Source organism: Leuciscus leuciscus, assembly GCF_965113295.1.
Source record: "Leuciscus leuciscus genome assembly, chromosome: 23".
NCBI classification, from domain to species: domain Eukaryota; kingdom Metazoa; phylum Chordata; class Actinopteri; order Cypriniformes; family Leuciscidae; genus Leuciscus; species Leuciscus leuciscus.
In genome coordinates this window covers 11,159,834-11,187,571 of record NC_138747.1, presented here as the reverse complement: position 1 = coordinate 11,187,571, position 27,738 = coordinate 11,159,834, and the positions used below count along the sequence as shown (strand labels likewise).

Genomic DNA, 27,738 nt, shown 5'->3' with positions numbered 1-27,738 from the left:
CATCTCATTTCTAACTAGTATAAAACTAATTTTAGAAAGTGTAGAGTTCAACTACGTAGTTGTCATAATGACGTAGTGAGGGACGCGAGCGTAAGAAGCGCAGCTGCACTTCAGGAGGGGAGGAACAATATTAAACGTGCGCACAATCCTCTTGACTGCAAATGTTTGAGAGAAACAACAATAATATCTATTAAGTGGATGGTTGCATCATGTGTTCTGTCCATAATAGACGCATAGACGACGAATAATTTCACCGTAAACATAAGAGAAATATAAAATGGCTAGCAGGTGAGTCGTGCCGATTTCACATTTACAGCGATTTTTTTCAAGCAAGACAAAAAGAAAATGCCTATGTAAAGTTGGGTCCAGCTTGCAACGAGTATTTTACACGTCGCGTTAGTTCCATTTTGTTTATCTGGAGACTTTGGGAAGGATATTCTAAAGCGAAAATATTTCCTGAACAGTTGCGTCTTCCAAATTCGTAGCGCGCATGCGCTAGACACGCAAAGCTTCCTGGGATGTGTAGTTTTTGATATTGAAGCTTTGGTTAGGCTTGATACTACAAAGAGTAAATCAAATACGAGGTATGCATATTAGTTACTACAATATTGTTCTTGCCATAATCATACATTTTTATATGAATGACAACTATAAAATAAAAATCAACATGCATACAGAATCTTTACAGAAAGAGAATCCCACACATAAAGTGATTTGCACTAATGTTGTTTTTTTATATTTCAAGGTGAAATTTGACATGCTGTCAAAAAAAGAAGATTCAGGAGGAAAGAAAGGGTAGGTATTGTTTAAAAAAAAAAGTACACATCTGACAATGTGCTGTAAATTTCTACTACACATTTGTAATGCAATATGTACATTCAGATGGTCATTATTGCATAATTAACCCTGACGCTCACATGAGCAGGATTATTTAGATTACATATTCGTCTTTCCACAGTTCCCACCAAACTGAACTTTACACAGAGGTCCCTGCGACATGCCTGCCTATTGTCTATTCCCCTGAGTACAACATCACCTTCATGGGACTGGAAAAGCTGCATCCCTTTGACGCTGGCAAATGGGGCAAGGTCATTCGCTTCTTGAAAGGTGTGCAGCACCACTGCAGGTGCAGTTTGCCAGAGAGGCACTCTGACCAGTGTGTAAGGTGATCTATGAAATACGAGACAAATTAATTGAGGAATCAAAGAGAGCTGCAAGTCAGTGCAGGAATGGAGGGTGGAGGGTGAAGGGGGGGTATACTGTAGGTGGAGGGATGTAGAGAAGGATGGAGAGAGGAGCAATCAGTGAGGCAGAGATAATGAGGGAAGCTGAACTCCCCTCGGGAACAGGAGCAAGAGGATGTTGGATTCTCTGCTGCTGCTGCAAGGTCAGGGGCAAAGTGTAACTCTGGCAGCTCTTCAGATAAACTAGTCCGCAGCGCAAGCTCTTTTTCCTCATTAGTTCACTTAACAACACAGAATGTCTACCCTTACTAGGAGATTTGCTGAGCTTCCATGGCTCAGCGTGTATTTTTATTTTATAAGTGTCAGATATTCATGTTCACATTCATTTCGCTTTCGTATGATACATTGATTTGTTTCCAGAAGAGCAGTTCATCACCGATGAGATCATCGTTCCAGCCCGGGAGGCCAGCGAGGCGGATCTTCTTGTGGTTCACACTGCGCGTTACCTGAACAGACTCAAGGTAGAGATGCAGTGCTGTGTCCATGCCCTGACCTGTGTTTTCACCTTTTCCTGGCACCCATAATTCCATATACTGATGGCAAAAGGTTACTATAAGCAATACAAAAAGTCAATTATAAAAGCAGCATTCTGATTTTCTAATTGGTTTATCCTTTACCTCAAATTGGCTGGCAATAATTGCAAATGTACTTATTGTAGACCTTCTATGAGATCAGTGCCAAAAGAAGAATCCATTTTAATCTATTATAGTCCCATTGTGACTGTGTGGACATGCCTTACTTTATCAAAAAGACACCTAGACTTCCTATTTCATCTCACCAGAAATGAGCCAGTGATGCACAGAGGAAGTGTACAATAGCAAATTGCGCTGGATTACTCAGTGCAGGCCTTTATTTCAGTCCAAATCAATCAGTTCGCAGTCTTCTGCAAAGATTGCAGTCTGCCAAGAATCTCAAACGCTCCCATGAGTCAGCTGCTCCAACATGCAGTCTGCGCAGTGAGGATGATTTAAAGGAGCAGTGCACACATAAATGAAAATTCTATAATTATTTACTCATCCTGGTGGTGTTCCAAACCCGTGAGCTGTATAATATTCAACTCAACCAAAAACTACTCTGTGAAAACCAACTGAAGTAAACTTTAGGCTTTGTGTGTAAACTTTTAAGTATGATGTGTAAAATTATTATACAATTATATAACTCAAACACTAGGACAACTGAAAAAAAAAGAGATTCCTTGCTGTTATTTTGCGGTGCATTACCTTTTTTTATTATATCAATTTCAACCGAGCTTGGATAAAATGTAACCCTTGCCTTGGGGCTGTGGATTCAGTGCAGATGTTTTGCCGCTGAAAAAGATACTGGCATAGAATTGAGATTGTTCAAATGAAGATCACAATTAATTGGAAAATCATTATTTGTACCCATCCCTAGAAAGAAACAATGGCGTAATATTGTATGGCATTTTAAGTCTTCAACATTTTTCATTTTGTGTTCATGGAAAAATAACAGCATTTGGATTTAGAATCACACGACCGTGAGTAAATAATTCTTCGTTTGTGGGGGAACCTTCTTTCCTTTTTAGTTAATAGGCCTTCCAGCCCCTGAATGGACGTATTTGAAACTATATTTGTTGCATGTGTTGCTTCAGTGGTCGCTTACTGCAGCTGAATCCCGCTGCTCTCTGCTCACTTATGAAGGCTTATCGTCCAACTACTTGGTCACCCTTTAAATCGGCTTTGTGTATGTATTCTCTCTTTCCCTTAATGCATGCAGAACGCTATCTTGGAGGGCTCCAGAGAGGTATCTGAGTTCTACTCTGACCGAATATATTTTGTACTTGCTTCACACTTTTTCACTTTTTAATATGCATTAGTACAGTCTATATATCCTGCTTTAACATTTTGCCACCAGTTTGCATTTCCACTAAATTATCACCTGTATCATATATATTCCACTCCCTGAAGCTAGATTTGAAACCTTATTTGAAATTGCTTTCTGTTTTTTTTGTCACAATATCCGAGAAGAAATTGTGACATTATTTTCATTACAATTTAGAAGTCATTGTAATTATAATTTAGACTCAGGTACCAGGATTGCTTACCTAATGTGCATGTGATTTCTCCTACCCTCAGTGGTCTCTGGTAGTTGCCACCATCACAGAGATCCCGCCTCTCCTGTTCCTGCCCAACTTCCTGGTACAGCGCAAAGTTCTGAAACCTTTGCGAACGCAAACAGGAGGAACCATCATGGTAGGTTTCAAATCTCCATTTCACCTAGAAATGTGAGTGTCGAGATTAAAACATACTCAGGAATTTATGTTCATACTAAACTTTTTAGCTTTGCACAGTGAATTCTGACTTATTGAACAGTTTGATACAGTCAGACAGTCACACTTTTCCTGTGAGATCCATGACAAATACTGAATTTGTTTTTTTGTTTTTTTTGGGTTATTAGTTTTCTTTACCTCTTGTCAAAAAAAGGAAGGTGTACAGTGTTCCATTCTCTCATAAAAAAATTCTGATGGCAATATTCTTATAGCGTCCCAACATACAGTAATATAAAACAAAAAATATATGATTTGGAACACAGTTTAACAGAAACTTTTTGTACACCCTTACTTTTTGTAAAAAGTCCTGCACAATGTTGTAGCTTGCAAATGTTTATTAGATGTTTTTGATCGAAATTAGATTTATTTTTCTAGACATTTTTATTGAAGGTATAAAATAAAGATTTTCAAGTTACAGCAATGTGTGAGACTTTTTCTGGTTCAATACAACACAGATCTGTGGGACTATTATGATCAGCAAAATGATAAAATTCACCTGTAGGACATCAAACGGAATAAAAAAAAAAAATCTTTAAGTGTTTTAAAGTTTTATAGCTGCCCAAGTTATTTCCTTTTATTGTCCAGCAGCAAGACGTTTTAACAATGCAATACAAATAGGGGTATGATAGATTACACATCGCTACAAATAGAATAAGAAGTCAGAAGAAAATCCTTCGGTTTTTCCAGTGGTATCTCATGAGATTCTGAAGGTCTTAAGATTCTATACAAGATCGAACGTGGTCTTAGTCCTAATGCTGTGTTTGTTGCAATTGAGAAGCACAAAGAAAAGAAATGCTGCTTTAGGATTTTTCAGTAGGGTTTGTACAACTGCAGGTGTAACTGCTTGGAGAATGTAATACAATGAGTCATCATCTTGCTTAAGCTCCAGCTCCATGGAGTATTGTTCAAAGTTTTACTAGGAAATAGGAACATTTGGTGACAGAAAGTTGTTTGTGAGGGCCTAGTTTGGGCCTCTCATTGGCATAAGTTGAAAAACCTGGGGAGGAACAGCCGGTAGGAAAGGCTCTGAACATCTGTGATAGAGATGCTCGGAGGAGTTTCTCACAGGTAACACAACCGCATTAACAGCCTCTTTTGAAGCTATCATAGAAACAGACACATTACTGGCTGCTTTTTTGCTTGCAAGTTAAGCAGAAGAAAATAAAGGCTGAAAGTGCTACTTTAATTCCTAATGAGTTTTCAGTGTTTTATTTCTCAGAGGAAGTTTCTGTTTTTGGATCTTAATAACCAGCTTGGATGTTTGTGCACTTGAGCCCATGACAGTTTTCTCTGTAGGAAAGGTTGTTTGATGTTTAAGTAGTTGTATTTAAATATTTTATTTGCTCAAATTTAAGCAATAAGTACACAATGAGAACACAACTGAGAATTTCTACCACTTCTAAGACCATTTGGTATCTCTACCAAGACACAAATCTGAGTATTCATCTATAATAATAGTAATGCTTGATTTATTTTATTTTTTTCTCAGGAAAATGTAAGTAGTGCTTGCCTTTAAAAAGTGCCACAATGCTAGGATAATGGCAGGGCAAGTCTTTTTGAATGTTCAAATCAACTGAAACAGTTGCTTCACAAAATGATTTACTGTTGATTTAGAATAGAATAAAAAATTGAGCAATAAAGCAGTAGAGACCCCAAAATTAATTTATATTCCCAAAATTTGTATCCACAAAAAAAGTGAAAATAGAGGTTACAGTGAGGCAGTTATATAAATGAGGGCATTTTTTGAGAATTTATAAGGAAATGTGAAGCGTATCATTTTAAATAAGCACTTGAATTGTTCTGTTTAAACTTGTGTATTATTTGAGCTGTAAAGTTGTTTAAATCATACTTTTTACAGTTGTTTTAGGGTGTTGTGTTGACATGGCAATAGAGTCGTAAAATGTAATATAGCTTGGCAAGCAATTTTTTCACGCTAAAATTGGTTATGTCTTGTGGCTGTACTATTAAAACAGTATTTTATTGTTTAGAGATTGGCGCGATCACTTTTATCGTAAGTGCCTCACTGTAACCCTGATTTTTGCTTTTATAGAGGAAAAGGATGGTCAAGTGGAAATGAACAATGCTGTTGATTGAGCTGAACCAGGGATATTCCTTTAAGGCACGCCGTTGTCAATCTTCTACCAGCAGTACCATCTTGAGGACGTCCTTCCCTAGTGCAAATTTCCATCCTCCCTGTTATTCCAGCAATGTAAAAGACTGCAGTAAACTACATTGCGGTATGCCAGGTGTTCTCCACAGTGCATCTGCGCTCTGACAGACTGCACTGCGCGGCAGACGAACTCGCGATGAGTGTGCTCCACACGTCCCTCTCAGCCCGAGAACATAATTATACCTCCCATTGAGCCCTTCTCACGGCCTGCTAATTGACTGCCATTTCAGTCAGCAGTCGACAGGCTGGATGGAGCTGTAGTTCTGGTTCGGGGAACATGGGAGTGTGTGCGGGCCGTCCCCGTTTTAGGTAGTGCGCAAAGAAGTTCAAGGTTAGACAGCATCCACTGTGTAATTGTGGGCGTTTGGGAGGAATTATCATAATGGGCAGACTCGTGTCATTAATCTCTGCTCTATTGTTGTGGATTTGTTTATTATCAGTCTTAATGTGACGATTATGAATGAGATCAGATGTGCTCACTTTGTTTTGCTTTAATAGCACTACTTCAGTTACAAATAGTGTAGTCGAGCTGTTGAAAATTATTTTAGAGATGCAGAATGTGGCAGTGGATGTTTGTATAAATTGATGCTTTTCACACTGAGCGGTCGTTATGTCATTTAGGTTGTTCGACTAAAAATAGCATTGATTCTGAAGAGGATATGGTGCCCACATATCAGGGATGAAAAATAAGGATGGCCCAGGGCCAGTGTGAATGAACGACTTATAAACATGTAAATTAGAAGGCATGACGAAAGAATGAAAGGCATTGCTAGTACACAAATTTGTGTTCACTACATACTGATACACTGCTTAGGGATCTAGAGAGTGAAATGAAACACAAGTGGATTTGTCAAAGTATTCAAATGGTGTGATAGACTTTGCATCAAAATGTGATAGAATAAATAAATCAATAATGTTTTGCGCTGTATTTCATCATATTACAGCAAAATTCAGCAATAAATTACATTTTAAAATATATTAAAATAGGAAAAAGCTATTTAAAATTAGAATAATATTTCACAATATTACTGTTTTTACTGTGTTTTGATCAATTAAATGTGGTCTTGGTGAAAAAAAACTGTAAATTATTCCAAACTTTTGTCCGGTAGTGTTTGTGTGTATAAACAGAATATTTATATAGTATATACCAGGCAGCTGAACTAAATCTGATCTACTGGCCCAAAAAACCATCTTTTATTGAGGCGTGTAGCTTTTTCCATGTTGCATTTTCTGTTTTGTTGAGAGCACTGGTTGATTTGAATAAAATATTAATCATGAGTAAATTTATATGCACTCTGGTCCTTGAATTGATTGAAATGATTGCAGACTCAAACTTTTGATGCAGTTTTACTGATGGATCTCCTATCAGTAGAAACCCCAAAGAGAGGGAGAGCAGGAGAAAGTTAAAAAGGAAAGATAGAGCTGAGTTGAGCTTAGATGTGCCTCCTAGGAACAGCTAAGGGCTCCAGGCTCACTGATAACCTTCTCCTTATGCAAAGCCATGCACTGTCTGCTGCCAGGGGATTGAGCTCAAGAGCAGCGTGCGTGTGCGTGTGCGTGTGCATGCGTGTGCGTGTGCGTGCATGTGTGAAGCTCTCTTCTTAGTTTGGCTCTCTACTTCACGAGTGACTGAAAGTAGCATTGAATGCACTAAGAGGTGTCATGAGTGCATTGGTTGTATATCAATTCTAGATGCAGTTAAACTTGTCTTAAATTATCATTAGTCATTATCTCAGAGTGTGTTCGTAATAAGCAAGCCACACCAATCAGAAATAATACTGCATAGTTACTGCTATTTTTCATGGAATTGCTTGTTTTTGTAAAGGTCCTTTATGGATGTTTTTAAAAAAGTCTCACAAGGAAAAGTTTTAAGAATTGCTGTCAAATATCAAATTAAAAAAGTTTTCCTTGCAGTGCTTTGAGTTTGTGTATTGATTGTCATTGCATTTTAAATGTTCTGTTCTTACCATGAAAATATTTTTGGTCAGTAATATTTAATTTAGTTTTTGAAAGAAATGAATACTTTTAGAAATTGATACAAAAAATCTATTTCAAATAAATACTGTTCCTTTAAACAATCATTAAAGAATAATCATTTAATCAAAAAATGAGTCTTGGTTTCCACAAAAATAGCAAGCAGCAATAATATTTCATAGTACTGTTTTTACTGTATTTTTTTTTTTAATCCAAATAAATTCAGCCTTGGTGAGCATAAGAGACTTATTTCTGAAAATTAAAAAAAAACTTACTGACCCCAAACTTTTGAACGGCATTATGTAGCCTATATATAGGGAATAAAAATAAAAAACTATTTATGGAAAATGCCCTCCAAAAAAAACAAAAACACAATAAAGGCAGTACCACTCTTGATGTCACTGCAGATACGGAGTCCTATACCAAGTACTCAAAGCTTCCAAAGGCTCATGGAGGCAATTAGATTACTTGTGACAAGATGAAATGATAAAAGGAAACGCGGTTTGGTCTCATTTTAGAAGATGAGCGAAAAGCTGATTATTATTTCAACAAAGCAGCATCAAGTTTTCTTTTTATTGCAAACCTCATTGGAATGTGCTACTCTTGGATGATGGTCTTATCAGTGATAGGCAAATGGATAACCCTTGCTGTGATGGAAAAGCCATTTCCTGTTATTCCACTGCCATTACATGTGTGCGATAGATTGGATTTTCCCTTTGTGAATGTGAGGTAATAACAGAAATAGAGCAAAACTAAGATCAGTGAATAAGGGATAGAATACGAGGAAACCATTAACAACTGAAATAAATGTCTAAAATGAGTGTTTTTAAATATTAGAAATGTGCAGGCTCTGTAAAAAGCTGCACTAAACCCCTCTTAAGCCATTAGTAGACTATATATGCACAGAACTTCTGTGTGAAGTTGAAAAGATTTGTAATCAGAGATGAAAGAAGTTCAGATAATGTTGAATCCTCCCTCAGCTTTAGTGCCAAGTTACTCTGCTTTTGATTTATCTGGCACATGAACAATCTGTTTTTCTGTTAATTTATTGATGACTGGAAAGGGGAAAAAATGCTAGCTGGAAAAATGAGACCAACCATGAGCTCTCTCTCTCTCTCTCTCTCTCTCATACCTAGGCTGGAAAGCTGGCAATGGATCGAGGATGGGCAATAAATGTGGGTGAGTTCTCTTTCTAATGCTCCCAATCATCATTCGAAAAACAATTGCAGTGAGAATAAGTGCATCTTGCTGTGCTCCCTGCATATTTTATTCCAGCTCAGGCATATTATTGATCATTTTTAAGTAGTGATTCTCAAACATCCTAATATTGCCTAGTCACAACAAGTTCCCTCTAATTTTGTCGACATTCGGTTGAACTCTCTTTGAGTTCAAGCTTAAGGACTATCTAAGTGACAATGTCCTATTTTACATATATTTTATATGTATTAAAAATGCAAACCTAAATTACATTTTTTATAATTACATAAAATAATATTTAATATTATTTTTTAATTGTCATGTTGTGTACCATTGGTCCTGTACTGGTAGAATTTGAGAACCCCTGCTTTAAAGAAATTAGGTAAAAGGGAACATATTTTTATATTAAGACGTAACAGGGTTGTCCTATTGGTAACTTCATTCAAAAATTCCCCAAATATGGCTATGTATTGATTCATTCAATATTCTAATCTCATCCTCATTTCTGAAGAAAGGAGGGGGGAAAGCGTGGCTCCTGCTAGCTCAGCCATTTCCCAGAGGCCGTTCTTCTAAAACGAGCTGCTCTTTGCCTTTGCATTGCTAAACATTAATATACAACGGACGACTGTTCATTCAAATGCGCGCGTTGTTCCTCGAAGGGTGTTGCACAGTAATTGAAAGGTGTGAATCAGTAAGCAGGGTCGTGTGAATAAGCAATAAATGCTAATCAGCAACCGGCCCGTTCCCATACAGGAGCTTCCGGAGTGCAGAGTCATTTAATGAGGCTAAATGTGGCGGGTCATGGAAGGACAGATCAAATCTGTTGCATGAATGTATAAATATGATCCTAATTAAAAGCTAGTCTCTCAATCACCCGTGTTTTGAGGGAACATTCAAAGGGAAATCTTCTGGTGGCACTGGAAAACAGGCACCATTTTTCTACACCATTCACTGAGCTGACCTTTTTCTCGTATCTTGCAGGAGGAGGCTTCCACCACTGCTCTAGTGACAAAGGAGGAGGTTTTTGTGCCTACGCTGACATCACACTAGCAATCAAGGTGAAATGTTTGCACCAAAACACTAGAGATTGCTAGAGAATGGGACTCTATCATCTGCTATTTATTAGTCATATACAGCGGTTGTAAATCATATGAATTATGAATAATATGAAACTTTCTCAATATCTTGAACAGTTTAAATCTTTGACCAGTTGCTGACTGAAATAGTTTTTTTCTAATGAGCATTGCCAATAAATAATATTTTGAAGTTGAATGAATAGTTATTTTCAGAGTTAACTTAAAAATATATATTCTTTATTATTTAATTTTAAAACTGATATCAAATATTTAAAATAAGTGAATATTTTGAAAATATGTTTAAATGCATATAGTCGGGCCAAGTCGGCCGATTGTTTTTAAATCACACAAGGAGCTAAATCAGCTGATGCCAATTATATCCAAATGACTTTTTTTATGTTGGAATTGAGCACTTTTGGTAGTGGATTTGCTATCATGTTCAGTATAGTTGCTGTTTGGTCATTTTAAAAAGTAATAGTTTTACTCTATTTAAGAAATAAACAGACTAGAGATAAGAGGCATAAACATGTCGTTAAATCTTTTTACTTTTGAAAATCATGTATCATTTTCCTGCATAGACGTGTGTGTAGGGATATCATGTTTGGAATCTATGTACCATCTTTTTACTGAAACTCATATATTGATTTCTTTTTTCCCCCCACATTCATTCCACTCTCAGACTGTTGCTATGTCGTGAGATCCACAAACCTCTTTGCAATTTGTTCCTCTGTCAGGCACAACCTAACTTCCTCCCTTGTGTGTTTCCCTCTGCAGTTTCTCTTTGAGAGGGTGGAGGGAGTTGCCAGGGCCACCATCATCGATCTAGACGCCCATCAGGTGAGCAGTCCTTTTCCAACTCCACTCTGTCAGTCAATGGAATTGACGCTGTAGACGAGATAATACCCCCTTTTGGAGGTGAAATCAATAGTTCTGCACTCCGATTACTTGTATGCAACAGCTTTGACTCATTTGCAGCTGAAATTTGCTTTCTTCTGTTGTCGTGGCTCCGTTAGTGTTGGCTGTTGAGTGTGTCATTATGATGATTGCCATGGCAATTACTACCCTATAATGGTAGTTTTTTGAGTCAAGTGTGTTATGATATCATACATGTTCTTAAAGTGTGTAATGAGGTGATAGCTTTTTCTGTTATTCTTTTACCATCTCATAAGAGCGTTAAATAGTCACACCATACATGTTTTATAATTTTTTTCCTCTGTGGTCCACTTAAAGGTTTCTTTCCCCAAAGTTTTACACAGTCATAGTTGACTGTAACTGTCCTTTTAAAAAAATCCTGATAAAATGTATCATGGTTTCCAACTGTTTTCAAAATTGATAATGATACAAGTTTCTTGACACCAGACACTGAAGAAATTTCAGCTTTTTCGTCACAGGAATAAACAACATTTTCAAACATATTAAAATAGTAAAGAGTTATATTAGATTGTAATAATATTTCAGAATATTACTGGTTTTACTGTATTTTTGATCAAATAAATGCATCCTTGGTGAGCATAAGAACATTTTTTCAGAAACATTCAAAAGGGGGATATTTTCAGTAATAATAGAAAAATAGTAAGTTGTTACAGTTCTGACACTTATAGAATGTTCACATATTAATCAATATCAATCTAAAATTTTAATTTGCAAGATTTGGCCCTTTTAGAGATCACAGATATGAATACTGTAAGAAGTCACTCTGTTGGTCTTGGCAGCAGTAGAATATGTTATATCCAATGCAGTGCTGAGATGGTAAGTTATCCAGCTTATTAATAAAATATGACTGTTCTTTAATCATTTTCACTATTACGGGTTTTATGATCCTTAACTGGAAGTGTAGAATGCAAATCGGCCATATGCCAGTCTGTGTTTTATCCTTAATATCATTATATTTACTTGGTCACAAGTGTATTTATAGGGTGACATACAACTGAATTAACACAAAAACAATTAAGCTCTTGTGAGATTGTATGTTCACCTTAGACAATGCTATGACAATTTTTCCATGCTATTAAAGTCGGCATCTTTTGTAACATTGTGAATGTCTTTAGTGCACTTTTGATCAGTTTAATGAATCATTGCTATATTATGTCACAGCTGTAGCTTCGGAATCCAACACATGATGCAGAGAATAAATATAAACAGTCTTTAATGAACCAGGAGAATAGTCAGGAGAATCAATATAACAAACGTAAACCAAAGACAATAATTGACCGCTAACATGGGGAGTATAAATACACAGAACTAAACGAGACACAGGTGGGACTAAACAGTAACCAAGGTAACAAACAGGAACTAAGGGTACGTTTACACGACAGTGATGTACTAAAAACGGAACAACATTGTCAAAACGACCCCCATTCGCATGGATCTGCAAAAAATGCTATATTATGCTGCCAGGCCAGTAGGTGAAGTCACTTTCTAAAGAAAAACTCCATGCCTATATTCCGAACACGTAATACGCATGCGCATGCATGACGTCACAGTATTCCCAAATTCGTGTTTTTGTAGTTTACATGGAGACAATAACTATCATTTTCACTTTGAAACCTGTTTTCATAAAGTTTGGGGTCCCCCAAAAGCTGTTATGTAAATAAACAGCCAAAACCCATTAAAGTTGTCCGTTTTTAGTTGAAAACGGTGCCATGTAAACGGCCCCTTAGGGGATGAAAACTAATATGAAAGGAAACACAGGCACATGACAAAAAAGTAAACGCAATGAAACTCAATGTGACCCTGACGGATAAAAGTATTCATTTCTTTGAAAAACAACAGCAATCAGACTGACCTCAAACTTTTAGAGTACATATTTATTATTCCAGCCACTCATATCAATCAACCACTAGTCTTAACGTGTCATATCCTTCCTTCCTTAATTGGTGTAAATCAACATGTTTCCCTCTAATTTGCAGTTTATTGCACTCTCCTTCCTAATGAGTCACCTCCCCTGCTAATTAGCCCAGCCTATTAATTAAGTTCTCATGGACCCAGGAGCTGTTGTTCTTGATAATTTTGGTGCTACAGTAGCACATAAAACTGCCATAAGCATTTTTAAGTGTGGCTTGATTGTAATTATGGTCTTTTGCTCATCGACTAAGCCAACAAGATCAGATCAATACCATTGCTGGGTGAATAATTCATGGAGGGCCACTAGCAGAACAAAGGTGGGAATCTTCATGTTGGCATATAAATGGGCCTGAAAGCGCTGTCTCAGCTGGGTTTAAAGGCTGTGAAAATATCGAGAGGGGAGAAATGGGCGTTGAAGCTCCAATTAAAGGCTTAAAATGATGACATGTAATGGCAGATGCTGGTCTCTGAAGGCGACATCAGTTGCATATATGAATTCATAAGTGTGTGCTAATAACCAGGATTATCTGCACAATGAGATGACAAATTGTTAGTCCCCTTATGATGAAATCTACAAAAATAAAAGTACTTAAGTAGTTGTTATAGCATCCCTGGAATGTTAAATACCCCAAAATGACTTAAAGCAACAATTATTGTTTAATGAAATATTTCAGTATTAGAAATGATTTATTCATGCACATAATTTTTTTAATTCATGTGCGATTACAGTTATCTCTTCTCTTATGTCGTGTTTACAGGTGTGAGGGTGGGACAACCTGTCACTCACATGAGATCACAGCAATAGCAAACCACAACCATGCAATTAATTGTTGATGGACAAAATCAAGTCCCACCCTACATTTTTCCCTATTCGACAAGCCGCTTCACTTATCGCAATAGGGTAGAAAAGACTATCACAATTATGTTTCATGCTGACTTTAAGACTGTTTGCAGTCAACAATGATAAATTTGCTTGACAAGTAAATGTGTCCGATAACAGGGGGGTGATGGAGATCAATTGGATATTCAGCTGGTCTTGTGATTCAAACTGGCCGCCGCCATGAGACAACCGGTTTCATGTAAAAAAAAAAACAACAACTGCTTTTAATAGGCTACTGATATATTTTTCAAGTACTATTCATATTCTTTGTGTAAAACTTTTTAATGAGGACAAAACCTTTTTCAAAGGTGCTATTGGATTATGCGCTATATTATTATATTATTTGTGCACTTTGTATTAATACACTATATTATTATTATTATTTTATAAGATTAATATTATTTTATTCTTTTTATTAATATTAATATTATTTATTACTTTTATTTTTAATATATTGAATTAGCTTTTATTTGTATGTTATTTTGTGTTAAAAATTTTTTTTTATATATATTTAAACGTGGCTTGTATTTACACCTGCCAAATGCTGGTGGATTTCAGCAGTGCCGTGAAACGCAGTCACTCCTAATAGACACTTTGGTGGGTTGAAATTTATATATAATATACATTTTTCAGTTGTAGTCTTTTAAAAAGGCATCTGAAATAATAAACTAAGCGCGATGTAGTGTTGTCAAAAATAGTTTTTTTCGATACATATCAATTGTGAAATATCTGAAACGCGTCCATTACTCTTTTTCTGCAGAATAGATACACGATACCAGCTGCGCTTTCTCGCTCTCCGACAGTGAGTTTACACACTAACCCGCCTCCACTCACTCGCTTGTTTCATTTGCTCCGAATGAATATTGTTTGTGTTACAGGGCTTAAATTTCGGCATGGGGTTGTGCGTATTGGGCATAATTTGACTCATTCCCGCAGATTTTGCGCACACATAAAGCCGTCTCTCAGTACTAATTGAGTTAGGTTTTGTTGCTTATTGCGCTCAAACAGTCAAATACACACAAAATAATGTCAAAATGCCGGCCTTGGAGAGTATTCACGTACACACAGTCAGTTATGTTTTAGGTGAACATAAACAGTTGAGAAAGAAAAAGTGACTTTAAGTGACATCAGCCTAATATACTGGTACCTGTTGCCAAATTATGAGATAATATAAAAAATATCTATATGGCCGTTTTTCCCCATGGTATTGATGTCAAAATTATGGCCAGTGAAAATGCTAAGTGGCTTGAAACTTTGGAAAGCCACTAGCCACAGTGGCTAGTGGGCATTAGCTTTAATTTATTTTTCAGTTTTAGTTTGAGTAAGTTTAGTTCTTTAACTTAAGCTTGTTTTATATCAGTTAGTTGCCAAAATGACATTTCTAATCATTTGTTTGATAATAATCTCAGCATCTGTTAGCATCTCTCAGACTTTAGAGTTTATGATAATTTAATGTTATCACATATTCAAACAGCATCCTCTTTGACCGCCTTTAGCAAACTAAAGAGGGAAAATCTACATGAAAACAATGATATGGTCCATCTGACAGTTCCAGCATGTGCTTGTATTAGCAAACAAGCCTTTAGGCGTTCCAGTTCCGAGTTGATTGCAGACTTGGTCTCTGATGCAGAAATACTGTATCTTCCATCCCCTGCTCTTATGATCGTGTTGACGCATTAGATAATATTACCATTCTACAACAGTTCACCTCTACTCATGACTATCAGTGGAACTGCTGCATGTTGAGTAATCACTCCTGTATATATTATTAATGTAAGCTGCCTCTTAGATTTCAGAGGACCCAACTCGAAATTGCTACATGGATATCTTTTTGCCAGCAGCAAGGTTTTGCTGCTTGAGTGCGCAGATGGTGCAGACAGGAGAATGTGAATGTGTCCCTAACGCCTGGTTCATAGTCTCGTAATTGGCTAACAGTCTGAGCAGAGAGACAGGGCTATTTTGGAATAAGAGACTGTAGTCGTACACGAGTTGCGGGCCTTGCAGCAGTTTAAATTAAAAGTGACAATAGCCAGACACTGTACATGACAGATGAGGAGGATGGAATGAAGAGGGATGGAAATGTTTTGACTTCAGAACACAGAGCTCAACACTTAGCATCTGAGGAAAAGCTCATCTTCGCATCTCTCGCTGTCAAAAACAAAAGCAGTTGTGCTCACACTGGACACATGTAATAGACTGCATTATAGTAGTTTTGACAAGCAGTTTGGAGATTTTTTTTGAGAGTTCACACAAAATGGGTGAATAGTGTTGTAAAATATAATAATTGCACAATACATATTTTTTCTATGTATATATTTTTTTAACTTTTGTTGATTGAGACCATAGATAGGACAGGAATTTTTTGGCAGAGTAAAATACACTGGAATATACTGTAAACATTATTGTATTGGGTTACTCTTTATTTGAAGGTGTCATTGTTACAGTGTAATTATATATTTAAGAACTGAGTAATATTAAGCAACTACATGTACTTACTATAGGGTTAGGGTAGGATTGTGATTTGTTTGAGGGTTAGTTGCATGTAATTATGCATAATTTACTATTATTACTATGGTAAGTACATGTAACATATATAACAAGGACACTGTAAAATAAAGTGTATTTAATTTTGTGTTGTTTTCTTCAGATACAGTAAAAAAATATGCATTTACTTAAAGCAAAATTAAGTAAATAAATTTTACCTGAAGAGCTTTGTAGTGAAAATATACCTTTTACTGCCTTATTATTATTATTGTTGTTATTATTATTATTATGATGATGCTATTATTATGTCCTGCTTAGCTCATTTCAACACATTTGACCATATTGGAATGGATGATTCTTCTGATTCCGCCCCATGAGACAACCTGCTTCATGTACAATAAAAATGCCTTTTTATGAGGCTATGGATGTATATTTTTCAAGAACTATTCATATCCTTTGTGTAAAACTATTTTGGTGCTATTGGATTGTGCATTTTTGATCAGTGTATTTTTATTTATTTATATTTATGTTTTTTTCCTTCTTTTTTTTTTTTTTTTTTTTTACTGATTAGTCAAAGTGACAGGACATTATTCAGTGTTATTGATACACTATTATTTTAATATATTATTATAATTTATTATTATTTTTATTATTATTATTACTGTATATAAGATTAATATTATTTTATTATTTTATTATTATTTATGTATTACTATTATTTTTAATAAATTGGATTAGCTTTTATTTTATATATATATATTAGTTTTAATTTTAATTTTAGTTTATATTTTTTATTTATTTATTTTAGTCATATTGGAATGTATAATTCTTCAGATTTTCTACCAAAATCAGTGCAGAAAATTCATAAAGCACATATTATTTCCTAGATCAGAGATTGATTTAAAAACCACTAGACCAAATCTTTATTTTAATACACTGTAGTTAGAAACCAGCAGTGGCGTTAGTCTTTGATCATTAATAGTCTTAGTTGTAGTTGTTAGTGCAAACAGCAGGAATCAATGTAATCCAAACTTATATCTGCTCTTTGATGCATATTGCAGGGAAATGGCCACGAGCGGGATTTCCTGGATGACAGACGCGTTTACATAATGGATGTCTATAATCGTCACATCTATCCAGGAGATGGATATGCAAAGAGTGAGTTAAAGTGCATTTGAGTGTGTAAATGGGCATTTGAAGTGATCCTGATTATGTAAAGATATCCTGTCCCACAGTGATACGAGAAGATGAAGCGCTTTAGATCATGGTTTTCTGTCTGATTTAGCCTGGACATGCTCTTTATTTGCATATCTATAGATATTCACACACACTCAACAATAATGGAATACTGAGATGGAGTCAAATGAAAGGAAATCTGGGAAGAAGGTAAAGTACTTTTGCTCTCCTACAGGGGGCAGTGTCCTGCAACCCTCATGGTACTGTGAGCTGTTTACTCACTGCCTTATGGTTGAATGTTCTCTTCATCATCCACATTTCTCTTGTTACTTTAACCCTCTTATTTATTCTGGCATGGCAAATTAAAAGGGATGTCAGTGCAGTTTACAATATATCTTTGTTTTTCTTGTTCATAATAAAAATGTTTCCTCACATCTACATGCCAAACTGACTCTTACCTTACAGTACAAAAAAATATTTTTAATGGAAAATATAAAATGCAAATGTATCCCTGGTTTACTATATACTTTATTAATTTTACAAAATGTATCCTAAGATTTGAAATCCATCTTTTTGTCTTTGAATGAGACCGTATTCACCATTCAAATTCTGATAATTGATCATTTCATTGTCATATTTGCATACTGAATTGTGATTCGTTGTCTTTTTCTGCCTCACTTGCACTGATATTTCCTTCAGTAAATGTTTTGATTGATATGTTGGATATCAAAGAAACAGCCCACAGTGGTTTGAAGGAACACGCTTCAACTGGTACCGATATGGTCACATTCAAATCTTGATCAATTAACGCATCCGTTATTTGCGCTGTTCTAACTCGCTCTGTCAAACATTTGACTAGGAGTGACAGAAACATTGCTCTTCTGTTAAGCTCCAGTGCACACTGTGCGACAACTTGTCAAACCTGAGAAGATTTAATTAAAGCATTTACATACCGTAACCAGCTAAACATAAGGTTTTATAAACATATAATGTTCTGACTTAAACTTCCCCTCGCTCTATTGAAGGCATGTCCTGGCTTCCCATGATAAGTTTCTCTTGGCCTCGTTTTCCTTAAAATTTCCATTAGTTTCTTTCTAAGCCATTTTCCCTCCGTGATTTCTCAGTATGTTCAAAAGAGAATGTACCTCCGTTTTCTGACTTTGTGTATCCGTGGTCCTCTCATCTGCCTGTAAAGGCACATGAGACTAATTAGTCTTAAAAGCCTCAGAGAAAGCAAAGTATTGTGCTCTATTTGCCTTTAAACCAGGCTTAAATAAATGAAAGAACACCTTACATTAGTTTTTTACCTTTTTAAAGGAAATAGTTACTACTTTTCTGTTACACACATAACCATTTTGGTGATAAAGCAAGAAAATCCTTAGTGGCTTTTCCCCACAGTTTTTTAGAGGGAAATATTATTTTCAGAAAATGGGCATAACTTAAAGGACTTGTTTGCCCCATAATGAAAAGTCTGTCATCATTTACTTGACTTTACTTGAAAATATACTTATACCTATATATTTTAAATAATTTGTTACAATTTCTTTTGTGAAACAGTAAATATTTAGTGCATACTGTCCAGCCTGTTCTTTTGCATACAGGTAAAGTAAATGGTGACCATGAATATCAAGCAATTAGCTAAAGCTATTATATGACTTCAAAAGACTTGGAATATAGCTCATTTGGCCTACTTTTTTTTTTTTACCTTGACAGCCCTTACGGAACAAAAATATATGGGACTATACTGCAAAATATAATGCGATGTATTACATAATACATTTCCAGATATGGGAAACTAGTGCTTAAATGTTTCAATATACTGCAATATATGCATTGAAACAATGCATATGCATTGCATATGGCTATATATTAATGAATATAAAGTATTTGTAAATGAAGACAAAAATAGCATTACATGTAATATTCACAAAGTTTTATCCTTTATTGTGTACATATATTGCAAATACATGTTCCCATATAAATGTGAATGTATGTTCACACACATATATATATATATATACACACACACACATTTACGGAATGAGTTACAACAGATTTCTAGTTCCCAGCATGCTTTGCTTCTGACTGACTTCTGAAAGGAGAGCAAATGTTAAAATTAAGTGTTATTTAATGTGTTTTGCTCAATATTAATATAGGGGGAGATCTGTTAGTGTTTAATGTTCTATTATTTTGGAATTTAAACGTTTTTCTGGTATGTCTGAGTTTTTGGGGTCACCATTGTGCTGAAGAGTAGAGCCTGTGGTTAGGTTGACGATTGGCCGGAGAACAATAAGACTATAATTGCTGTAATTAAAAGTAATGGCTGTGCATTCCTCAGCAGTGATAGTCTCTTGGTTAAGTACTTTAGTGCATGCAGGTGCTTATGATAACTAGCTTGAAAATAAGAAACATTTATAATGTAAATGATTAATAAATATAAGTAATATATTACATTTACATTTATGCATTTGGCAGACGCTTTTATCCAAAGCGACTTACATTGCATTATCCTATACATTTATACATAGGTATGTGCAATCCCCTGGGATCGAACCCACAACTTTGCGTTGTTGCGTTGTTAATGCAATGCTCTTACCACTGAGCTACAGTAAAGCTATATTACAAAGTATATACTTCTCTATATATGTGTGTTTATTTTGCATGAGTAAATATATCTGCAATATATTACACATCTGATCACATGTACATCTATATATTATGAAGTGTGTTACTGAATATAAAATTACATACATTATGATATATTCAATATATGAAAAGCGGCAATTCCTTATGTATTATTCAATATATTGTAATATATTAACACTATATACTATTCTGTATATTTTCAAATGTACAGTTAAACCATTTAATATATTGATCATTCATTTATGGGAAATATATTTTCGTTCCGTAAGGGAGCTCCTGGTCTCATTGTATCAAAAAGAGCAGCTTAGACATTTTTTGAAGAATGTTTTGGAACCACACATGACAGAATTAGCGTTTTTGGGTGAACTAACCCTTTTAATAAGTTACTTTGTCCATCATTTAAGTGTAACTTCTCTGAATTGCCGTTATCTACTCACTCACACTTTACCTCCCTTTGTCTTTATCTGCTGTTAAGGTGATGAAAACCTAATTTAGTCTTCGTGTTCTGACTTCAGGGGCGATTAAACGAAAAGTGGAGCTCGACTGGGGCACAGAAGACATGGAGTATCTACAGAAGGTGGAGCTCCATTCAGAAGGAGCACTGAATGAAGTAAGGCCTGACATTATCATATATAATGCAGGCACGGACATCCTTGATGGAGACGCTCTCGGAGGTCTGGCTATATCCCCACAGGTACAGCTGTCCTTCATTCTTCCTTTCAGTCCTCCATATCAGATCTTAGATGCACTGCTTTAAAAGACGCACTTCTTCGGCAGGGTTTTCTAGCCTGGTCAATAAACTCCTGTATCAATTATTCAGGCTTGCTTTACAGTATGAACATGCCGTAGCACTGAAGGATGTCTTCATTTTGAGAAGATTCGAGAAAAGACTTTTATTAAAATAATATATCATATAGTGCATTAATGGTGACAGTGTTTGATATCGTGACCCTGTGCCATTGTGACATGTTATATCTAATAAATCAGATGATATTAGGACATTTCTGTACTTTTTGGACTGCACTTGCACAATATTAAATTTTCTTTATTAAATGTTTGTGAACTTTTTTTTTTTTTACTCTTTTAAATTTTTATTAAATTTTTTTATCAAAGCTGTTACAATTTTTTCCAGTAAAATTATCCAATCATATATATAAAGCAAAAGATTGTATAAGATATTAAGACTTGGGTAACACTTTACAATATGACCCGGTCCCATTAGTGCATTATAATGCATTTACTAACATTTACTAACAACGAGCAAAACAATATTGTTACTGTATTTATTCATCTTTTTTAACATTAATTTATAAAATTACTAATAAAAATACGACTGTTCATTGTGAGTTCAGGTCCATTAAATAATATTAACAGATACAACTTTTGATTTTAATAATGTATTAGTAAATGTTGAAATAATAGATATTTTTCACTGTTAGGTCATGTTAAATAATGTAATGTTAACGAATGGAACCTAGGGCGGACTGGCCATCTGGAGCACCGGGACTTTTCCCGGTGGGCCGCTGGCCAATGTGGGCCGGTACACCCGGTACACAAATATATATATTTTTTAAATAACAGAAATCATAATATTACATCTTTACGCAAATGGATGAGTGAGTCGATCGCGCGGGCGCGGCCGACAAGGAGTGTGTTTTGTGTGCATGTGAGTGTATTGCCCTCCCTCCCTGTTAATTAGTTTGGTCTACTCCATTGCGTATCTTGAAATACGCCCCCTTTCACGTCTTAGAGAGAGAGAGAGATTGAGCCGTTACAGCCAATTTCTCTGAGCAGATCATTACAAATAATTATCCATGGATGAAAAGGTGGAAGAAAAGCTTGTGTTGCATGCTCCTAACTGAGCATGCAACACAACTCATCGTCCAGGCCCTGGTCATCTCTAGGCTTGACTACTGCAATGCTCTTCTGGCTGGACTTCCAGCATGTGCAACCAAAACCCTACAGATGATCCAGAATGCTGCAGCTCGTCTTGTCTTCAACGAGCCCAAGAGGGCCCACGTCACTCCTCTGTTCATCTCTCTGCACTGGCTACCTCTCGCTGCTCGCATCAAGTTCAAGGCACTGACGCTTGCTTACAGAACTATCACAGGCTCAGCTCCCTCCTACTTTCACTCACTCCTACGAGTCTACATCCCTACCAGACACCTACGATCGGTCAACGAGCGACGTCTCGTGGTTCCATCACAGAAAGCCACAAAATCACTTTCCAGAACATTCTCATTCACAGTTCCATGCTGGTGGAACGCTCTCCCCACCCTCATCCGGAATGCAGAATCCCTGACAACATTCAAAAGACAGCTGAAAACCAATCTCTTCCGTGAGCACTTAACCTTATAGAAAAAAAAAAAAAAAAAAAAAAAAAAAAAGCTTATGCTACTCTGAATAATACCTGAACTTCGTACTTTGAGCACTTCTTGCGTTGTTGTTGCTTTTGCCTCTTTATGATGACTCGCTGAATTTTGTCCTAATTTGTAAGTCGCTTTGGAGAAAGGCGTCTGCTAAATGACTAAATGTAAATGTAAATGTAATAATTCATAATAATAATAATTCATTACATTTATATAGCGCTTTTCTCGGCACTCAAAGCGCTTTACATGGAAGGGGGGAATCTCCTCAACCACCACCAATGTGCAGCATCCACTTGGATGATGCGACGGCAGCCATATTGCGCCAGAACGCCCACCACACATCAGCTTACTGGTGGAGAGGAGACAGTGATGAAGCCAATCAGTATATGGGGATGATTAGGAGGCCATGATGGACAGAGGCAACTGGGCAAATTTGGCCAGGATGCCGGGGTTACACCCCTACTCTTTCGAAAGACATCCTGGGATTTTTAATGACCACAGAGAGTCAGGACCTCGGTTTTACGTCTCATCCGAAGGAATGGAAAAGAAAAGGTGGAGCTGAAAAGTTACACGTAAAAAAAAAAAAAAAGCATCAGTTTAATGTCACATGATAGCCTAATAGTATGCTATGAGGATTCGTGTTAATGCAAAATAGTTTCAATCTGGATTCAGGAGTTGTACAGCTGAGTGGTGCAGCCTACTCTGCTGAGTAGCGTATCTTACACTGCACTAAGATGATACCCCCTGACTAGCTTATTTGCTGTCTTGATAGTTTTATATTAATAATGTTGTATGTCTTAATGTTTTTCTGTCTGTTTCCTTTTGTTTTACAAATATGACCTAATATATGTTGTGTTGCTTAAAATAAATGTTTAAATAGCATTTATTTTTGTATTGTGTTATATTTTTATGCTATAAGTGGTGTAAAATATTATTATGCACATTAATGAGCCAATGTATTATGATGTGGGATGTGGTGGGCTGCTGTGGGCCAGAAAGTCCAGGGCCCCTTTTTGGTCCCAGTCCGCCCCTGAATGGAACCTTATTGTAGTCTTACGAAGACTTGTTTTCAAGGAATTTATATTAATGCACAAAAAAAAATTCTTACACTATTGCCAAATTATTTTTTGTATATTTCTTTCTTGTTGTAAACTAAAACATCATTATTGTTTTTATTTTATTTTATATTTTGCTTAAAAACTTGTCAACAGTATAAAAATCCATCTGTCTGGGCAGGGTTTGTTGCCACTCTGAAAGTAGAAAATAGGCCAGTCAACCTTATTATACCTAACTCTGAAGAGAGAGATAAAATATTAGCTTAGCTAATTGGACCAATTCAAATTCTCCTCACATAATAAATGTTCTTTTAATTTTTAATTAATTTCAAATTGATCATTTGCTAAAATGACTGATTACACATGAAAACATATTAAACACTTTGACAAAATATTTTCCCCCTCTTTCAGGGTATCGTAAAGAGAGATGAGATCATCTTCAGGGCAGCCCGGCGACGAGGAATACCCATCCTTATGGTGACATCAGGAGGCTACCAGAAGAAGACCGCCCGCATCATCGCGGACTCCATTCTGAATCTGCATAGACAGGGTTTGATTGGTGAAGAGGCTGTTGAGGGTGCGGGACCCTCACATGTGCCGTTAATGATGACCAAATCCGCGTTGGCTGCCGTTTAAGCTCTCCTGATCTTGGACGTTGTCAAGTGTGTCAAACACACTGTTAATTTACCTAATGCAAAAATGCTGAACTAATAATATTCTGGACAGGGGTGGTTTGGTGGTTTGGACCGAGATTGACTCAGGATAGTTTTCATAGTTCAACGTTTTGAACTATTTAACTTGTATGTTGTTGTTTTTTTTGTGATAGTTTTAGAATGAAATTTGAAATGTTTTCCATTTTCCCGTCATTTCTAAGGGTGTTTTTCAATTAAATTGCACATTTGCTCGCCCTCCTTACAAATCCACTCAATTTCATAATACGGAAATGCACGTTTCTCATTTTGTGTTTCACTGAAGAAAGGAAGTTTGGAATGACAGGGTTTTCATTGTTGGGTGAACTATTCCTTTAAAACGTTTTAATGCCCACAGATTGGAAGGGAATTGATTGCTTATCAGATAAAAAAATATATATATATCTAAGGGATATTGTACATTCATACGTTCCTCTAGAAATCCCCAGTTTGAGATACACAAGAAAAATGTACCGTATGATTTTACTGAGCGATTTGTGGCAGCTCTCTCAAACACTAGATTAGATTCATTACAAATTGAATTATAGCATTATGAATCAATTTTGGATTAATTACAGATTCCTCATTGTGTCGTCCTACTCTTCTATAACGCCTTAAATTATTCTGTGACATTAAATGGAAGTTGCTCTTAGAGACGTGCTTTTGTGACCCTTTCGTTTTAGCAGTACGCAGGGATTCTCATTTGTGTGCATCAGCAGGTGGACCACTGTCAGTCTGAGTGCTTTCTATCATATTACACCTGGCAGGCTTTTGAAACGTCTTCAAGCTAAGGCCAGGGCTCTCTCTATTAGGAAATGAAACTCTTCATTGGAAAGTCTGAGAGACACTGCAGTTGGTTGCCAGTGACAGTTCTAAAGCCGTGATCTTGTCTGATTCAATTGAACAAAATGGTTCCTGTCATCTAGAGAATAAATAGGAGATGATGGCAGTTTTTTTTTTTTTTTTTTTTTTTTTTAGATTTTAAATTCTAGTGTGAAATCAAGATTATTTAGCCTGGGAAAACCCAGACAACTTCCGGCAAATTTAGATTTGCTCTGCAAGTAGTCTGGCAAAGAGCTCATTCAAGCCCATTGCTAATCCGTCGAAATCGCGGCACCAATCAGAAACGTTGGGGCGGGCTTTACACGATGACGATCGCTCTGATTGGTTTTAGGTCTATCCAATTGCTCCCAGAGGCATTTGAGCGATGTCCGTTGGTGAAGCGCAACTTTTAAATGCATTATTATATTCAAATTGCAAACACATGAGGACAGTCAACATGTAAGACCCACTGGCAGATGAACGTGCTACTACATTTCTCTCCGAAACGGTAGGAAATTAAATTAGATTTAATAGAGGATTTTAACTGTGACAAGATGATTGACAGGGCAGTTTACGTGACCGGATGCACGCGACAGATCCGTCCGATAAAGATGACGAAGTAGTATGTCCCAAAGCATGCCTACTTTTTTGCTACACATTCAAAAGTAAATACCTTTTCTTCACAAAAAGAGTACATACTTTTATGGCGTAGTGTAACTTAGGCGAATTGGGACGCAGCATATGGCTTTACACGATGACGATCGCTCTGATTCGTTTTAGGTCTATCCAATTGCGCCCAGAGGCATTTGAGCGACGTCCGTTGGTGACGCCCCTTTGGAAATGAGTTATTAATGAAGCTTTGCCAGACCGTAACTCAGTTACTACTGAGAATGGTCTGGTTTTAACCAGGCTAAAGATTATTAGTAATTTTTAAAATATTTATTCTGTGATTTTTATTTTTAGACATCAAGTGTATGAGATTTTGAAAAAGAGTTTATTACTCCAGACAGATTTACCATTGGATTTGTCACTTTATTGGCATATTAAGCTTTGAATTTATTTTAAGATATGGTTCACCCAGAAATGATTCTGACATAAGTTATTTACCCTTATGTCTTTCCAAATCTGTTTGACTTTTTTTCTTGTGGGACACTAGTAGGAGCGTGGTGATTTCCCTGGTGATGGAAAAAAATATGATATGGTAAAAATAATTATATTTCTATGCTTTTGTGTTCACTCATGAAACTTTTGTGTTCCCCCTGAAACACTTTGTGTTCGCTCACTTTTTTCAGGGAAGCGCAAACAGTTTTTCAAGTTAACTCAAAGTTTCTAGCGGAAACGCAAACTTTTGTGAGCAAACGCAAAGCATTGAAATTAAATTATTCTTCTCATATTTTTCTGGTCACTATCCACTTTCATTGTATAGAAAATAGTTCTGCAATAGAAATAGAAAATAGAATATCTAACAAGTTTGAAACAACAGGTTAGTAAATGGTGATGGACTTAAAAAAATTTTTTTACAACTATCACTTTTATTTAGTTTTTTTTCAAGCTCAAGGTTGATATTCAGAGGGTTGCCTTTGTAAGGAGCGAGTTATGAGTAATGAACTTTGTGTAAGGCACTTATACTCAGGTTGCAGGGGTCATTTTCATGACTCCGTAGTCGTAGAAACTATCTCCACCATCCCTGTTCATGTGGTGACTAATAAAAATGTACTGGTGTTAGTGGCCCTCCAGACCTTTCTGCACTAAATTGCTCTTAGAGCACAGAATAATATAAAAACATTGCTCTGTTTGTTTGAGCATCCCGACCAGCCCTACATAGCTAACTTGCATCAACCAATGGCATGATTTTGGGGTGGGACTATATTTTAGTGTTGCTACTGGCAGATAGGCGCAGAATATTTGATGGCGCTTGTGGTACAGAAACAATACACAAAACCGTTAACATGTAAATTAACATGTACTTGTTCAAATCTACTGAAATAATACGATTGTTATTTATTTTATGATTTGTATTTGTTTACATTGATATCTCCCGTTCCATGTATCCCAGTTTGAGACTTTAAGTAGCAGGTTATAAAAGATAAGAGAAGAGAGCTCCAATTTGGTGAGGTTCTTTTGCGAATGGCAAAATGTAAAAGTTATTAATTATTTTTAGGTCTCGGGTTGAGGTTATGAGTCTGATATTGCACTCGGGTGCTGGAGGGATCTTGGTAATGGACACTAATGAGTATAGTAGGGCTCTTTTCGTCCCTTTCTTTTTCTTTTTAATGAAAGCCGTCAAAAGGATGCGTATTGAGGACACTTGAAAGATGTGAACCCTTTAGGTCTAGCCAGCAGTTTAATGGATCCGTACATGAAAAGGACCACTGTGGTCCTGCTTGAACAAATGACTTGGCTTAATGATGAGTATTTCATGCGCTTGGATCTAAATGGTTTGGTTAATAACATTGCATAATAGTGATTTTTCTGTATGAACACTATAGACATAATGCACTTGTGATTTTTGCCACTTTATGAAACATTCCTTTGTTTTGAATGATTTTTTTAATATGAAATTACTTGTAAATGAAATACTACTCTTATTCAACTGATTAATCATATCATGTCTACTTAAACCTGTGTTTCATGTATAGAAATACTTTAGCACTTAGGTAATATATACAGTACATTTATACATACATTCTAGTGCTTGTTAACATCTAACAAATGTGCCAAATGTTTTCATGTTGGGTTTGTTGTGTTCTTTTGTACCTGGCCCTTTTTATTTAATACCATTTTCATGTAAGAACAGGGAAAATAAATCAAGTCTAACAATGCAA

The 27,738-nt window shown here is 36.1% G+C and overlaps 1 protein-coding gene across 2 annotated transcripts; it reads left to right on the top strand.

Moving 5' to 3' along the window:
• The first annotated feature begins 75 nt into the window (after positions 1–75).
• hdac11 (histone deacetylase 11) lies at positions 76–27,738 on the top strand. 2 transcript variants are annotated; one of them, XM_082155039.1, is made up of 11 exons: positions 76–288; positions 746–795; positions 959–1,107; positions 1,605–1,705; positions 3,338–3,454; positions 8,812–8,854; positions 9,854–9,930; positions 10,723–10,785; positions 17,218–17,314; positions 20,494–20,672; positions 23,814–27,738. In XM_082155039.1, exons 2-11 carry the CDS (start codon positions 758–760, stop codon positions 24,036–24,038), a joined length of 1,089 nt encoding a protein of 362 aa, XP_082011165.1. In that variant the 5' UTR covers positions 76–288; positions 746–757; the 3' UTR covers positions 24,039–27,738. The 2 variants fall into 2 exon arrangements, with proteins under 2 accessions (XP_082011165.1, XP_082011166.1); XM_082155040.1 differs by having other exon boundaries at positions 76–584.